General features: G+C 45.7%; 1 protein-coding gene across 1 annotated transcript in view; it reads right to left on the bottom strand.

Annotated features, from left to right (window-relative positions):
* Positions 1-17,014, bottom strand: part of csmd2 (CUB and Sushi multiple domains 2) — a gene marked incomplete at both ends in the record, with an annotated part of 345,949 nt that overhangs the window by 137,038 nt on the left and 191,897 nt on the right. Inside the window, 6 exons of the mRNA XM_083645747.1 lie at positions 218-406; positions 1,353-1,540; positions 4,202-4,340; positions 7,162-7,356; positions 13,575-13,710; positions 15,508-15,698. Coding sequence (XP_083501873.1) covers positions 218-406; positions 1,353-1,540; positions 4,202-4,340; positions 7,162-7,356; positions 13,575-13,710; positions 15,508-15,698 — 1,038 coding nt within the window. The remainder of the gene's footprint in view (positions 1-217; positions 407-1,352; positions 1,541-4,201; positions 4,341-7,161; positions 7,357-13,574; positions 13,711-15,507; positions 15,699-17,014) is intronic.

Raw genomic sequence — 17,014 nt, 5'->3', positions numbered from 1 at the left:
AGATTTTTTCCACAAAGTGCTCGGTGAGTGTAGAATTTTAATAGCAAATAATTCCAATGTGACGGAATGAGAGGCAAAGTGCTCCAAAAAGCTTTCTCATCCTGCATCTGCAAGAACAACTATAAAGCAACCGATGTAGCCTTCATTCCGTTTATGAATAGTACGAACTTTGGAAGTGGGCGATTCATTTCTACGTTTTGGGGATTTTGGAACGTACCATCGCAGCTGGGCAGGGGGCGACTCCACTGGAAGTTGGGTTCACACTCTAAAGGCTCCCTGTCACTGAGCGTGTACCCCGCATCACAGGTAAACGTCACCAGGGCGCCCACGTAGAAGTCGTTGCCGTGTCGCTGTCCGTTGACGGGGATGCCGGGGTCCACGCAGTGATCCGACTGCAACTGCAGGGCTACAGAGGCAGAGGAGGTAAAGGGGAAACGTTAACACACACACACAGACACACACACACACACACACACACACACACGTATACACACAGCCTGCAAAAGCCACCTGCAGTGTAGGAAGGCATACATCCCGGGTTCATGTTAAAGGCAATCCTATCCTGGGAAATACAGTAGGTACCCAAACAGCTTCTTTCTGCAGGAGTCAACCAATAGGAAGGTGCTGTGCTCTCTCCTGCTACCACCTTACAGTACCACTGCAATTCTCTCCTGGCGAGCATTCATAGTGAATAATTGAAGCTTTGCAGAGGTTTACCCGGAGAGAAGCTGCAAAAGGTTACTAGTGTGAGCCACACGGCTGGAACAAGACACAGCGGGAGGCCCACTTTGTTTTCGGGTTTGAACATGCGGCTTTGATAAGCGGTGTGTGATTAATGCGTGTAGCCTATGTGCGTGTGTGTGTGTGCATGCATATGGGGGATATGTGCATGTGTGTGTGTGTGTGTGTGTGTGTGTGTATGTATGTGCCAGTGTGCATGATATCTTGAGCATGGGAATGTGTATAACTACATATAAGCCAGTGCAGCAGGGTTATCTCACTGTATGAGCTAACCCCATTTACTTTCTATTAATAGGTGTTCTAAGAATGGCTTCTTGCTGAAATGGAGAGCCTGTGGTGATAATAGGCACAAATGAATAGCTTCATACTAGTATGGTGAACAATGCTTTTGTGCCTGTTGCTTCGTGTGTGTGTGTGTGTGTGTGTGTGTGTGTGTGTGTGTGTGTGTGTGTGTGTGCGTGTGCGTGTACGTGTGTGTGATGGATTAATTCCCATGGTGAGCCTATGTTGCGTGGGCGCGTGAGTGCTCCCACTTCAGTGTGTGCACGCGTGTGGGCGCAGCTTTCAAGAGGCAATATCCAGTTCACAGGACCACAGGGCGCGCTGCTTACTCTCGTAGCGTATGCGGAAGCCGACGTCGGAGTGGCTCTTGTCGGTGGAGAAGAGGAGGTAGACGAAATTGGAGGTGCTGATGAGGAACTGGGGCACCTGGGTGCCTTGGTAACTGCCAATCAGCGGCGAAGAGGGGAAGCGCCCGTCGCGCACCTCAAGGACGTCGTAGTTCACCTCGGTGCGGAACCTGAGAAGACGGCAACAAATTCAAATTAAGTCGTTTGGAAAGAACGAGCTCACAAGATCCAAGTCTATAATATGGCAATTCATACTAATAATAACAATAATAAACAGAACGATAAACAGTATTTATACAGCAATTATTTCAAAGTGTGTCACACAAAAAGAAAATAAAGATGGAATTCAAATAAATGCAATGAGAACAAAATAAATAAAAAGGCTAGGAGCAAAGAAAAAATAATACAGATTAAGATAAGTCTGTAGAAATCATGCTGAATTAGCTAGCCGGAGTTTGTTGGACAGCCTGTTTCAAAGTTTTAGTTTTGAGTCCGTCAGAACAGCCAGGGGATCTCAGGCTGCACTCAGGTTCACATGAAAAAGTCAGCAATATAGCCAAGGCAAGGCAAGTCAAAGCAATATAACCAACCCTGACTGAGCTTTAAGGAGTAATCAGGAAAATCTTAAAATCTATTAGAAGACTCACCCGCCACCACCATAAAGATGCTGAAATTGGGATGATTGATCTCTACGTTAAGCCCCATTTACAATCTTAGTCCCTCCGTCCTCTACAAACTGAAGACGAGAGACGGAACAGATGTAGGAGCATGAATGACCTTCTCAAAATCGTCTGAAGATAACAATGCTTTTGATTTTTTTTTACTCCTGAAATGAAACAAACAGGACTATCTGATCGGATCACTGTCAAAGACCCCAATGAGGTTCCTTGTCGCCCGGTTCATTTTGAATCATACTTCTGGAATCTGGAGGACCAAACAAAATGATTTTGGATTTGCTACCACTGAGTTGTAGGAAGTCATGCACCAATACGGGAGTAATGTTCACAACATTCACAATTTGGTTTGATACGAAACAGTGGTGTCATGTTCGGTACGTTTTCGATACAGCAGTAGAGAGTAAAGTAGAAATGCCAGAGAAATGTCCTTGATTTATTGTATTTTATTCTACTTATTTTATTATTTTCACAGTCTAGTTTAATTTTTTTATTTCAATTTATGTTTTTTAAATCAAAAAATAGTTTTAGATTATTTTTGGGGCATTTTGCCTTCATTAGACAGGACAGTAGCCAGACAGGTAAGGTGGGGAGAGAGAGAGAGGGGGATGACATGGGGCAAAGGACCTTGGGTCGGATTCGAACCCGCGTCTGCCACGCCAAGGACCGAGCCTCCGTGGTACACGTGCTACCAGGTGAGCCTATTGTATTTTTCGTATCAAGTTCACCATGAAATCCTTATAAGAGGTTTGCAATGCGTTGAACCTAAAGCGGTTCAATATGAATACACATACTGTTACCACCCCTATGAGCCATACACATTTGATATTCCTGAGGCAGTTATGTAGATGCTGATTGGATGGCTATGCTTGGTTATGTGTGTGTGTATACCGTCTGTGTGTCTGTGTGTGTTCTTGTCTTTGTTGCCCGTGCCACTTCATCATCAACGCTATGAATAAATTGTTTCGTGTCAGACCCGTGCGGTCTAAATGAAGCGCACTGCAATATTTTATTGATGGGACATAAAAATCAAAGAGCAACAAACATTCATGTCGTATTAATTTTGCATGGTGTGCTGGCTATCATGGCCGAGATGGGCAAGCCAGGATGAGCCTTAGTGCAACGCTAATGTGGCATTTGATCCTAAAACACTCTGCATCTCTCTCTCTCTCTCTGTGTCTCTCTCTCTCTCTCACTCTCTCTCTCTGAGACATCAAGATTAATTACCTCCTCTCACATCTCTCCCATTCCCATGGACCATCTCCACTGACAGCGTCTTTCACGAATGGTGCTGTGGTTGTGGCGTGTGTGTGTGCGTGTGTGTGTGTGTGTGTGTGTGTGTATGATCAAATAATTATGAGTACTTAATAAATAACCCATAATGTTATCCTGCTTAGGGATGCGTGTTTATGGGGATTAGATCTACTACATTAGCCACAAGAGGTCAGACGGAGAGAGAAATAAAGTCACTGGGGATCAGACGTCTGGGTACTGTAGAAGTAAAAGCACTCGCCTACCACCGTGGAGACCCAGGTTCAAGTCCCAGCAGTGGTACTTCCAGCTTGGTCAGACGATCCTAAAGACACAATTGGCCGTGTCTTCGGGTGGGAAGCCGGTGGGTTATGAGCCCTGGTAGCTGCATTAGCGCCTCCTCTGGTCCGTCGGGGCGCCTGTTGCGGGGGGAAGGGATCTACGTGGGGGGCATAGCGTGAATCCCTCGCTGTCAGGTGAAAAGAAGCGGCTGGCGACTGCACATGTATCGGAGGAAGCATGTGCTAGTCTACTCCCCCCAACTCTCCCTAGATCGGCAGAATAGGTGGAGCAACGAGCGGGACAGCACGGGGGAATTGGCCAAGTAGGGAGAAAAATCCGGGGGAGAAAAGTAGACATTTGGTGTTGGTCTGTGGGGTGGGGGGTATCAAAAGAAATGTTCAAATATTTATGAGCACTGAATAAATAAAACCTAATGTTATCCTGCTCTGGGATGCATGTGTATGGGCATTCCATCTACTACAGTAGACATGAGGTGGGACGAAGAGAGGAATCCGGACAATGGGACAAAGCTGGATGCGGGGGCGGGGTGAGGGGGGGAGGGATGTGAGGGGGAGGGGGTGAGAGAAAGGTGACACGGCAGCAGTCGGTGGTCTGGTGACTCACTTGTCGAAGATGATCTTGATGGGGTAGCCTGGAGGAGCCTCGATGATCCATTCACAGTTGAGGGCCTCCTTATAGAGCTCTGGCCAGCCTGGGGAGAGGATGATCCCAGTGGGAGCCTTCAGATCCCCTCCACATGGGGCTGAAAGAGAGACGGTGGGGGGGGGGGGGGGGGTTGGGGGCAGAGACAGACAGAGAGAGAGAACAGATAGAGATTGAATTATGTATGTCTGTCCCAGCTGATGTATGACAGTGTCCATGGATGATCCCATTCATCAGCCTGGGCCCATCTCATTTCTTTTACTGCCGAGGTCTATCTAATGTAAATCGGTGGCAGCTCACTTCAAGGTTAACCATCTCTCCTGGGAACATGCCTGTCACTGTGTGTGTGTGTGTGTGTGTGTGCCTGCCTGCATATGTTTACTTCCCCCATGCTGTTGTCTTTTAAATCTGTCACCAAACCCCTCCTCCAAAGACGGCGCTGTCATCCCCATCAAACAGGGAAGTGGAACAACTTTGATTGTCGGCACAATAGATACTTGAGCACGTCACCTCTCTCTCTCTCTCTCTCTCTCTCTCTCTCTCTCTCTCTCTCTCTCTCTCTCTCTCTCTCTCTCTCTCTCATACCCTTGTCTCGGTGATCGCTCCCTTTGCCTTGCATCTCTTTAAGTGCCTATGCTTAACCGTAACACACAGGGGGGGAGCGGGGAACTTCGTTACAGCGCCACCGCCTCTCTCTCCCTGTGAAGTGGAATGATTTAATCAGCCAACGCGGTGCACTGAAGGACATCTGTAAAACGCATTATGCCACAAACGCTGGCGTATGATCGATGGTCTCAGAGGAGCGCGGAGCCGGCGCGGCGCACAGGGGGAAGCGACATGTGTTTTAATAGCGGACCCTGCTTTGCGTAGCGTGAACCTGATAAGGCCCTCTCGCTGCACCTGCGTTAGATATGCACCGCTATTGCCGCCCACGAAGACCCGTCGCTGGCTAATACCTAGCTTTAGCTTCCATTTGTATTGGCCCTCTCTGGATGCTGGAAGTGCTTTATTGAAATCATATAGTCAGGGGGTGGCAAATGCACGATTCAGCATTCTGCTTGTAAGCGCAGCATGTCAGCGGCGTGAGGCACTTTGCAGAACAAAGCTTGCTACTCAACGCATCTCTGTAACATCAGCATTGATTCATTCATAGAAAAAGCAGAAGTCATGTCTTAATGATCGCTGCCATAAGATGTCAGACATTAATTATATTTGCATCAATTCTAAAAGAAATTGAATGAGCGCCAATTTGCAGAATTGACAAAACACATTGTATATTGATTTGTAGGCTGGCCATTGCCTGGGTTCTGACCTTCCAATCAGCCCATTCCACTGAGTTGAGTTTTGGCTGCTTCTGGTCTGGGATCGTGACATGCAACAGCGTTTTCCTCGCTTGAAAAAATGATTAGCGCTGAGGGGCACTAACGATTAGCCAAACAGCTAAAATAAAGAGTCCAATGGGTGAGACAAACACTGTTGTCAAGCTTCCCGTTGTCAAGTGTGCCAAGAAGTAATAGCAACAATAGATGAGGTAGACACTGCTATCGAGGCTGTTTGTGATCTCCCCGACTGGATTAAGGTGCGTTCCCACCGACCTATTAAAGTTTTTCGCTGGCATCGAGTTTACATACAAAGTCAATGCAAACGAGCGATTGAGCGTATATTCGCCCCGGGAGAAAAATCGCTGGGCGTCCGAGCGACAGAGACAGAGCGATAGGGCGAAAATTTGCTCGTCGTCTGAGATGAAATATCCCAACTCGAGCGAAATTTCGCTGGCATCAGTCGCTCGCTGTTCAACGCTGATTTGCTGCCGTGTGAGAGTGAGTCAAGGATCACACTGGCTTGGACCGCTGGTTTATTGTGTGGCAACAAACCGCATTGACAGCTGATTGACAGGCTGACAGCTGACATGAAGTGAAGTCTGTACTACCGGTATAGAGCTCGCGTTAGGAGCACGCTGATAGGCTTAGCTTGTAAACAACTACGGTGGCTCGTAGTGGACAAACATCATGACATTGCTTAACGTTATAGCCCCAAGATGTCCGTCAATTCTTGTGCTCGTTGACAAGCGATTTAAACACTGCGACAGGGTTCGAAAGGGTTGAATCGAGCAACAGAGAGAAAAATAAATATCTCGGTGTGAACACAGCTTTAGAATCAGGTGGATACCTTGGTCAGACAAGAAGATGAAAATGGATTGTTAACGATTGCACATTGTGCACTTTTTTTGGTTGCACTAGCCGCCTGTGCCTATCCTGCACTGTACACTGTATTGCATACTGTTTTGCATTTTGCAGTTGTTTTTGATTGCATGTTCCTATTTTTTATACATTGCAGCAGATGTGTAGTTGTATTGTCAAGTCAAGTCAAGTTTATTTATATAGCCCTAATTCACAAGCATGTCTCAGAGGGCTTCACAGAAAGTATGTCTAGCTAATTCTAGCTGACACAACAGTAACATGAATATACAGAATAAAGATAACATTTGAACAATTGATAATATAGAAAAGATAGGAATGAGGGGAGAGCAGAGGAGAGCGCAGGAGAAGGGAGAATAGCAGGGGGAATGTGAGAGAGTGATGGGGTGGGGAGGGTATAGGAGGTGGGGAAGGAGCAAGAGGAGAGAGCAGGAGAGAGGAAGGGAGGGGAGGTGTGGGGGAGAAGAGAGCAGGGGGAGGGAGGAGGTGGGGAGAGAATGTCTGTCTCTCATGGTCTGTTACTGTGATTGTTTTGTCTGTTTGAGCATGCCAAGACAAATTCCAATCAATTTTGGTTGATATGGCAATAAAACTATTGAATCTTGAATCTTGAATCTTGAATCTTGATTTGACAATTCAGTCTATCTACCTCAAGCTTGGTAAAAATGATGGAATGAATCAACACTGAATGCAGCTTAAAGGAGCCCACCGGCCTGTACCCACCTTCGCAGCGGGGTACAGCGTTGTCCCACACCACGTTGCCATCCTTCAGGATGCAGGAGACGGTCTGCGAGCCGTGGGTCTTGACGAAGCCCTCCTCACACAGGAAGGAGATGGAGCTGCCCAGCTGAAGGCTCTCGCCAAAACGCTTCCCGTTCACCGGCACGCCCGGGTCGGGGCACTCGTTGTGGCGGAATGCTATCGGTGGGGTTTTCAAAAGACAGGGGAAGAAAAGAAGAAAGATAGACAAAAACACCAGTGTCACTTATTTTACAACTTCAGGAAGAGATTGGAAAACAAACAGTTTTCAATGTTTGGTTCATACAGAAAAACACAAAAAAGAAAGATTGACTTTTTTTCCATTTTTCATTTGTCAGTTTGAATGGATTAATTGAATGATCGGATGATACACTGACCCTGCTAGTACTACTCTCCCACACATATCACATTTGACATCCGGTGCCCTAAAACAATTACCTAAGTTTCTTGACAAAAGTTGTTTTTTCCACTGCCACAGCATTTAGCCAGGAGAGCAATTTATTTCACTTAGTGAGCCGTATTGATTCATCCTGCACATGTTTTTTAGAGGGTGGAGAAGCATATGCAGATCATCGACGCCAGACGACACAGCTGGGGGAGGATAAGTGGATACAAAAACAAGATTGGTTCAACTCATCCTCTTAGCTGTTGTGTTGTTGGCGTTTTAGATGGAACCTTGTGTTTGCTATTCATATGGCATTTTCTTGTTGCTATTATATGATTTTAAAATGTGTTTTTATTGTTTTGTGTGGACCCCAGGAAGACTAGCGACCGCTTTGTGGAAGCTAATGGGGATCCAAAATAAAGAATGAAGGAATCCTCACAACTTTGTCCATCAGCCGTCTGAATAAAACTTAAAGTAGAAAACAATTGCTGTACAAAGAACACGAAGGAATCCATCCATACAAGGAGAGGCACAGGCCTGGAACAAGGCATGTAAACAAATACATCACCTGCCCCACTATCTCTCGTACGCCCCCCACCCCTACATGTGGGGGGTGACACATGTAGGGGTTGATGAATCCCCCCCTCTGTATCCATTGGACCCAAACGAAGTGTGAAGCACAACTCATCCATCACGATCATCTTATTTATTAACGTGCCAAAAGTCCCCTCAATACAGTTTGGCATGTCCGTAATTAACATGAATGATGGAAGGTGTCCGCCCCGCCCCCTACAGGTCTGCAGTGAGATTAGACTGTTCTCAGTAACTAGCCGTCATCCTCAATTAGCCGCTCTTGACATCCATTCAGCGTGTTGCACTGCTTATTTATTTATTTATTTATTAATCAAAGTTGCTAATTAATGCATTAGTCGCCGTGTGTTCTCCACATTGTGGCTTTCCAGAGGCACCTGGCTCGGGTTGATGACATGTTTGCAAATGAGCCAGAGCAAGGACACAGATGCATTCTGGGTAGGATGCCGTTTCAACTACAGTACAGCAGGTTTTGAGACACACAACCAGGCACAGTGTGCGGAACATATTATAAATATCAGCCGCCACCACAGTGTACTGGGCCGACCGACAGGCTGAACGAACAAATAAACAAACAAGTTTGATTCTACAAGGGCAGGCCTCGGCGGAAAATCCTTTCTATTAATTCCATTGGAAGCCCTCAAACATTGCCACTCCACAGCATAAACAGTGTGGTGAAGTAAACTCAAAGTCAAAGTGTTGTATTTATCAAATGCATAACACAGGGTCGTTCTGAACAATGAAATTCTTAGGACAAGGCAAGCAACAACTACGTAGTAGGGGGGAAAAAAAAGTCACAAGGACAAAAATAACAAAAAAATAGTAACAGATAGCAAGAAGGATAGCAAAAAAAGAAATAAAGATATATAACAAATAAGGGCAAAAAGGCAAACAATACATAGTCTTAGAATATTAACAGCCGTTTCAGTGTCAGGGTGGGCCTTTTCCTTCCCATTGAGATGACCATGTGATCAATGTGATCACTGCTTGTTGAGAAGCCTGATGGCCTGGGGGTAAAATATATGAGTCTGGCAGTCCGTGCCTGGATGCTTCGGTAATGTCTACCAGACGGCAGCAGTGAGAACAGTCCATACTGAACAGTCCATAGTGTAGCTTGGCTGGCTGACGTCTTTGTATGGAAGAGGCTTTGCATGGTCGGGAGGTGGCAGCCAATGATGCGCTCCGCTGTCTTCACCAGCCTCTAAAGGGCCTTACGATTAGTAGCGGAGCAGCTGCCATACCAGGTGGTAATGCAGCCAGTGATAATGCTCTCATTGGTGCACCTGTAGTAATTAGTGAGAGTTTTGACAGACATTCCAAACTTCTTGAGTCTTCTCGCTCGGGAAGTATACTGTAGGCACACGACCAGGAGAGGTCATCATTGATGAACACACCAAGGAACTTAACGCAGGACTCTCTCCACTTCATCTCCATCAATGTGAATGGGGGCAGGCTAACCATTCTAACCACCTGAGGTCTGCCCGTCAGGAAGTCCCGGACCCAGTTGCAAAGGGAGGTGTCAATACCCAGGATCCTGAGTTTGGGAATGAGCTTAGCCATTGTGTTGAATGGCGAGCTGTAATCTATAAACATCACATGTGTTACTCTTATCCATGGTGGGAGAGGGCGGTGTGCACTGTCAAGGCGATTGCGTTGTCTGTAGATCTGTTGGGGCGGTATGCAAATTGAAGGGTGTCCAAGGTCAGCACCAGTGGTTCCTGCATTACATTACTAGCTTTCCTGGGGAAGCTAAGCAGGTCTGGTCTACGATAGTCTTTGGATGGGAGACTGGTGCTGGAAGTGGTGTTGGAGGACCAGTAGGAGGTGCTCTCCCCTCTGGTCTGATGAATCATCCCCAATGCCCTGGGGCAGAGACAGGGACTCTGTCCTGTGAGTCCTCAACTCTCCACCTTGACAGCGGTCTGGCTATTGTGCATCACCCAGTTGGGTGCAGTAAATCCAATCAATTATGATTAAATGCAATCAATTAAAAGGTGTCAGAAAGGGAGGGGCAGATGTGGGTTCTGACTAGCCAGACTACAGACTGGTTCAAGGAGAGGTTGAATATAGAGGAGAATACCTCCGCTAGCTGCTCGGCCCACACTCTGAGGACATGGTCTGGAATGCCATCTGGCCTTGGTGACTTTCCCTTGCAGGGATGGTGTTGCTGGCCTCAAACCGTGCGTAAAAGGTGTTGAGCTTGTCGGGATCTATTTGTCCCTTTGTAGTCTGTGATGGAGCACAGTCCACACCACATGCGCCTGGGGTCGGAACTGTGGTAGTTCGACTCCAACTCGTCTCTGTAGGCTCTTTTAGCATCTCTGATGGCTTTCCCTAGGTCGTGTCTGGACTTTCTCAAGGCCTCCAGGTCCCCAGACCTATAGGCCCTGAGTTTAGCATGGACATCACCATTAATCCAGGGCTTTTGATTGAGGAAAGTCCTACATTGACTTTCCGGATGACTTTCTGGATGTCATCAAAGCACTTGGAGGTGAGACAGAGTCTGTTTAATCATCAGCAGCAGAACACAGAACAGTCTGTAGTTTCACAACAGTCCTGGAGGGTGGTAATGAATTCCTCACTCCAGTGTTGACCTGCCCGAAAAAACAGTTTGTTCTTGTTTTAGGCCGGGCGTTGTCTGTAGGTTCAGAGGAGAATAATGGAAGTGTGAACCACTTTACCAAAGGCAGGGTGCGGGAGGGGTTTATAGCTGTCCCATATTTGAGAATAAAATGGTCCAGAGTCTGAGCAGCACAGGTAGGCGAGTTAATATGCTGTGATATTGACAGTAGGCAAAACTTTCCACATATTAGCCCTACTGAAGTCGCCAACAACAATAGAAGCTGCCTCAACGTGGGCATTCTTCAGTCCATTACTTACTCAATACGGTCCTCTAGTGGTAACGATGTATCCGCCTGCGGACGTCTGCAGACTGCTGTGATTTTAGCGGAGGCGAATTCCCAAGAGAGGTAGAAGGGACCAACGTGTATAGTTAAGATCTCGAGGTGTGGTGAGCAGTGATTTGTAAGCACTGCTATATCTGAACCCCAGCGAGAATTAACAACAATACAGACCCCCGCCTCTGCGTTTACCTGACTCTGTAGTTCTGTCCTGCCGGTAGATGGAAAATCCAGCAGGGGTAACAGCCGAGTCAGGTACCGTTGGGTCCTTCCAGATCTCAGTGAACTCCAGCACGCAGCAGTTTGCAATGTCCCGCTGGAAGTTACTCGTCCATTTGATTGTCCACGGATTGAACATTTGCCAGTAAAATGCTCGGTAACAGCGGGTTGCAGCATCTCATCCGGGATCTGTATAGGATACCGGCTGTTTGCCTCTAAGTCCATATCGAGTGACGAACGAATATCCAAAAGGTGCTTGTCGATCATACTGAATACAGTACAGTGCAGTACGTACAAAAAAAAGCAATACAAGTAATAATTAACAACTAAAAGTTGAATGCGGAGCCATTGTCAGTTCGGCCTTCCTAAATATCTCATTGTCCAATAGCAGGGGTCCTACACATTTGAAAATTGTGTCTGATGTTCAATATAATTTACGCAGATAGACATCTTGCTCCTGCTATCTAAAAACATAAAAGTTACAATTATGTGCGTATCAGACCTGAACCACAACATGTGCGATAGAGAGACTGCATGAAATAGGCCACACCCATCACGGGGAAAAAGCTCTCCATTCATTTCCACACACCAGCGTCATTTTCCTTGAATTAAACATAGCTAAAAGCTGTTGTGTGGTGGGCTGCGCCACACAACAAATGTAAAAAAAATCACCAATTAAAGTTTTTTGTACTCCCGAGCAAAACAACGAAGCCATTGAGAATTGGCGAGAAGAAAAATGTGGATCTATCTGTCAAGGAAGTAAGTTGGGGTGTTCATCTTCCGTATATATGATCTTTGTGTGCAACACGCGACCATGCACGCAACATAGGAGAACGCCAGGATTGAGGGGGAGTTTTTGTTTGTGTGGTTTCTGAATGATGATGCACTGCGGCGTGTCTCTATACTTTTCCAGATTTTTTTTTTCTCCCAAATTCCCAAATGATATTTAAGACCTCAAAATGATCACATTCATTTTTAATAGTTTTTCACACTGTCCCAACCTGTGTAGGAACCATGAAATAAAGTGTGATCACCAAAATAGCTGCTATAGCCCCTGACCTAAGAAGTGCAGCAGCCCTGCAGCTGGTTCAGCAACTTGCTCAAGGACACTTCAGCAGGACTGATGCTTTGAATGGGATTTATCCTACCTTATCCCTACCACATGACTGACTCCCACAACTCTAAAGCACTGTATCAGCCTATGAGAAGAGTGTCATTACTGTGGTGAATTCAGCCTGATGAACTCCTACACTGGCCCAAAGTAAATATTGCCAGCATTAAATTGAGCCACTCCAATCAATAAGAGGAATGCTGTAATGAGACAAACCTACACAAAGCATCTATCTATAAAATAACAACGTCATTACTTTATAGGAGTTACAATTGACTCCATAAGAGGATATTATTCATTTTGGGATGTAAATGAATGCAAAGACGTTCAGGCTCATTACACAATACTGCACAGGAAATGAAGAAGGCAGTAATCCTGCTGCCAGAGCCTCACAGCATAGCCGTGAAATGGGTTTAGCAGCGTGCAGCGAAACATGTAGGCTACTGGATCCCAGCACAAAACCCAACTGGAACTCAGCAGCTGCCCAGAATAGAATATAATGAGAGACGCCACAACATCTCTGCCAGGTAAGGATGCTGCGTCTTTGTTTGTGTTTTTATTCAGACGTCAAGTCTGTGTTTAGGCAAAGAAGACAGTACAGGGCTTTTGTCATTTCTGCGCACACGCGTGTGTGTGTGTGTGTGCGTGTGTGTGTGCGTGTGCGTGTGTGTGTGTGTGTGTGTGTGCATGTGTGTGTGCATGTGTGTGTGTGTGTGCATGTGTGTGTGTGCGTGTGCGTGTGCGTGTGTGTGTGTGTGTGCGTGTGTGTGTGTGTGTGTGCGTGTGCATGTGCATGTGTGTGTGCATGTGCATGTGTGTGTGTGCGTGTGTGTGTGCGTGTGTGTGTGTGTGTGTGCGTGTGTGTGTGTGTGTGTGTGTGTGTGTGTGTGTGTGTGTATGACGGCTAGTGCTGCCGTTGGCGGGAAGAGTTTGTGCAATCTGTGGGAGACAGACGCACAGATACGCTGGATGATTCATGAGGCCCATTGCTTATAAACATACACAAACGTGCACACACACACACACACACACACACACACACACACACACACACACACACACACACATAAAAAGAATCTAGGGGAATACACACCATCCAGTCAGGGCGGGCTTGTGCGATAAGCTGTAAATACTTGCCTTTCTCTCTTTTGAAGTAACATTCAACACTCACTTGTAAAGGTAATGTTGAAGCCGCGGTCGGTGTAGGTGTGGTCAGTCAGGAACTCCAGTCGTGCCACATGGGCACTAGTTGTTATGGAAGGAGGCAGGACGTCACCGGAGAAGGTGCCCAGGATAGGAGACTCAGCCTGGGGAAGATAGATAAGAGGTTGCTCGATGAGACTGCAGGCATCCAGGTGAATCAGAACAGGCAGAATGCTAAATAGGAAAGAGCACCGACAGACAGGCAGACTACAGTAGCAAGTCCAGTGACACAGATGTGTTGGTGGGCAGGTAGACATAGCTACACAGGCATCTCTTCATACTGACCGGAAGATGATTCAGAGAAACGGCCTATCCAGAGTCGGCCCTGACCTCTTTGGGGCCCTACTATCTGACCCGTGTGCTATGTAAACCATTTGCCATTGCCACACAGTCACACCTGAAGCTCCAGGGCTCCCACTACAATCCCCCCCTTAAAACATTTGCTCCATCTGTCATTGTAATATTGTGCATGTCCATATGAACGCATGTAGCCTAAACATGCTTATCTTTTACGAGCTGCAGTCTATGAACTAGGGCATTCACAGACTTGGGTAGTAACTAGTAAAACCACTAGTCGACACTGTGCTTAGTAGTCGACTAGTCGTTTTAGCAAAAAAAAAAAAAAAAAAAAAAAATTTTTTTTTTTTTTTATCTTTAAGAAAGAACATACATGGACTATCATATCCCATATCCCCCACAAAGAACATCAAAACACAACAAAACAAAACAAGAAAACTGCATAAGATACACAATAATCCAAGAACAAACAAGACTATTGGACAAACAACCAAACAAAAACAATGCATTCAAAGTAAATACATAGATCTTGCCCTGTTGGCAGCTAGGAAATGCATAGCTTTAAATTGGAAACCATCCAATCCCCCAGCTGTAGTTCACTGGTGGAATGAACTCTCAAGCTACCATACGTTGGATAACATTTACTACAAGAGCAAAGGCAGATTCTTAGACATCCCCAAAATATGGCAACCACATACAGAGTTTGACTTTAAGAACTTTTTACCCCAGTGTCATTAGGCTTATCAGGATAGGAGCTGAATGCATTGTTTTTGTTTGGTTGTTTGTCCAATAGTCTTGTTTGTTCTTGGATTATTGTGTATCTTATGCAGTTTTCTTGTTTTGTTTTGTTGTGTTTTGATGTTCTTTGTGGGGGATATGGGATATGATAGTCCATGTATTGTATGTCGTGTAAATACCTCATGTTCTTTCTTAAAGATTAAAAAAAAAAAAAAAAAAAAAAAAAAAAATATATATATATATATTTTTTAATTAAAAATAAATTAAAAACGGTTAGTCGACTAGTCGACTACCTTTAGGGACGACTAGTCGACTAGTAAAATTCACTAGTCGTGAATGCCCTACTATGAACACCAGTGCCTGTTGGCGATTATCAAACAGGATAAATAGTTGTATTTTTACATTCACGTTTGCCAGGCACAAAGTCACAGACTACAGCCCATGGAAGTGGCTGGCAACACGCAAGCAAGACAGACAGACCAAGAGATGTACTGCCCAGCTAGGTTAGACACAGAGAGAGATAGAGAGAGAGAGAGATGCACTGCAAGTGTAGCACATCAGCTTAACATTACTGACCTCAAACTTGGGAGAGGAGAGAACAGAACAGGTAAACAGAAGTTTACCTGATTTTGATCTCATGGTGTTTTTTTCACCTCATTTCGTGACCAGAATAGTTCTGCAGTCTGGCCATAGAAAGTTTTACCTTTGTCAGAAACTTTGCTGACTTTGGAGCTTTGTGACTCCCACTTGCCGCGGAGCTAGCATAACATGGCTGGAAGCTACACATCCGTCTGGATGTCTGCTTTCTGCTAATACCGTATGCAGTTTGCATAGTGAGCGGCTCTGGGCCTATCGTTCAACACTACCTTTCCCCCGTCCTTGATGGAGAGGAAGTCAAACTGTTTCTCCATGCTGAGGTCGTTGAAGGCCAGGTTGATTCGGCTCTCGGGCTTGGTGATGATCAGCCACACACAGTGCATGTTGTTGCCGTACTCGTGGGGGTAGTTGGGAGACAGCAGCACCCCCGACGGAGTGGTGAAGTTGAAGAAACAGGAGACTGCGGGGGGAGATGCAGAGAGAGAGAGAGATAGAGGGAGGGAGGGAGAGAGAGAGAGAGAGAAAGATGTGAAACAAAATGAAAAGCAAAGCAACACGAAATAAGAGCCGTGTTCAGAAGGCTGAAAACCATTGGAAAATCCCATTTACTTTTGCTGACGACAAGACAGTATGATTTGATACATTTTATTGAATCTGTAGAAATCCACTTCACATCCCACTGTGATACTGTAGGTATCTAACACATTGGGGGAGAAAGTTTTATTTCAAATAACACCACTATAAGCACCACTATGCTGTCCTGTAGCATGGACATTCTGTGCAACATGCTATACAATGACAGCCAGCATTGCTACAGTATTACCACCAGGCTGACAAAAGGCTTGTAGAAAATGAAAAGGGAAACATGTCTGAATCCAGTCAAGGTTACCAGTTAACAGCAGATCGTAAACAGCGGCAGTAGAATGTGGTCCACTGTGACACGACTGTACTATATATTCATTTCTAGTCCAGGGAACCATGACAAGGCAGAACTTCTAGTCCAGGGAACCATGACAAGGCAGAAACTTGAGAAGTGTGACTGAATAACAGAGCATTAGCTGCACACATTAAACCTTTATTTGGGAGGAAGAAGCCATTAAAATCAAAGTATCTCATTTGAAGGGGCCCTGGAGCATGAAAATGGGGACAGTGGAAGGCTAAATAAAACAAAAATAAGCAAAGGTTCGAGAAGTGGGCTTGCGACTGGAAGATCATCATTTCCTATCTGGGTGAAATGTAGGTTGTATTAAAAAATAAAAATATAAAAAATTAAATAAAAAATAAACAAAAAAGAAGAGAAATGCTCTAATTTCCCTCGACGACAACTGTCAAGTTTGTCACCCCCAGTTGCTCCATCAGAGGTGCTCAGTAGCCAACAGCAAAAGACTGTGGTGTTACTGGGCAGCTTCCCAATGTGAGTGGGCATATCTGAGTGTGAAGCAGTGTGATGCTGAAAAAGGCAGAAGTGTTGAGTCAACTTTACTGGATAAAGGCTTCTAAATAAATGCACAAATAAATAAATACATACATAATGAGGCAATGACCAATTGCACACTTACTAAAGTGCAACATTCTCCTTGGCAAATACTGGCATGCGGTATTGTGGCCACAGTGACTCAAATAGTTTGTTAAAGGGGGCGTCTGGGTCGTGTAGAGGTAAAAGCACGATTGGCCGTGTCTGTGGGTGAGAAGCCGTGTCCTGGTCGCTGCACTAGTGCCTCCTCTGGTCGGTCGGGGGGCACCTGTCCGGCAGGGAGGATTGACTCCTCCCATCTC

The sequence above is a fragment of the Poromitra crassiceps genome (assembly GCF_964638095.1).
Source record: "Poromitra crassiceps genome assembly, chromosome: 11".
Classification (NCBI taxonomy): domain Eukaryota; kingdom Metazoa; phylum Chordata; class Actinopteri; order Beryciformes; family Melamphaidae; genus Poromitra; species Poromitra crassiceps.
The sequence above is the reverse complement of the archived record's forward strand: the minus strand, read 5'-3'. Positions and strand labels throughout refer to the sequence as shown.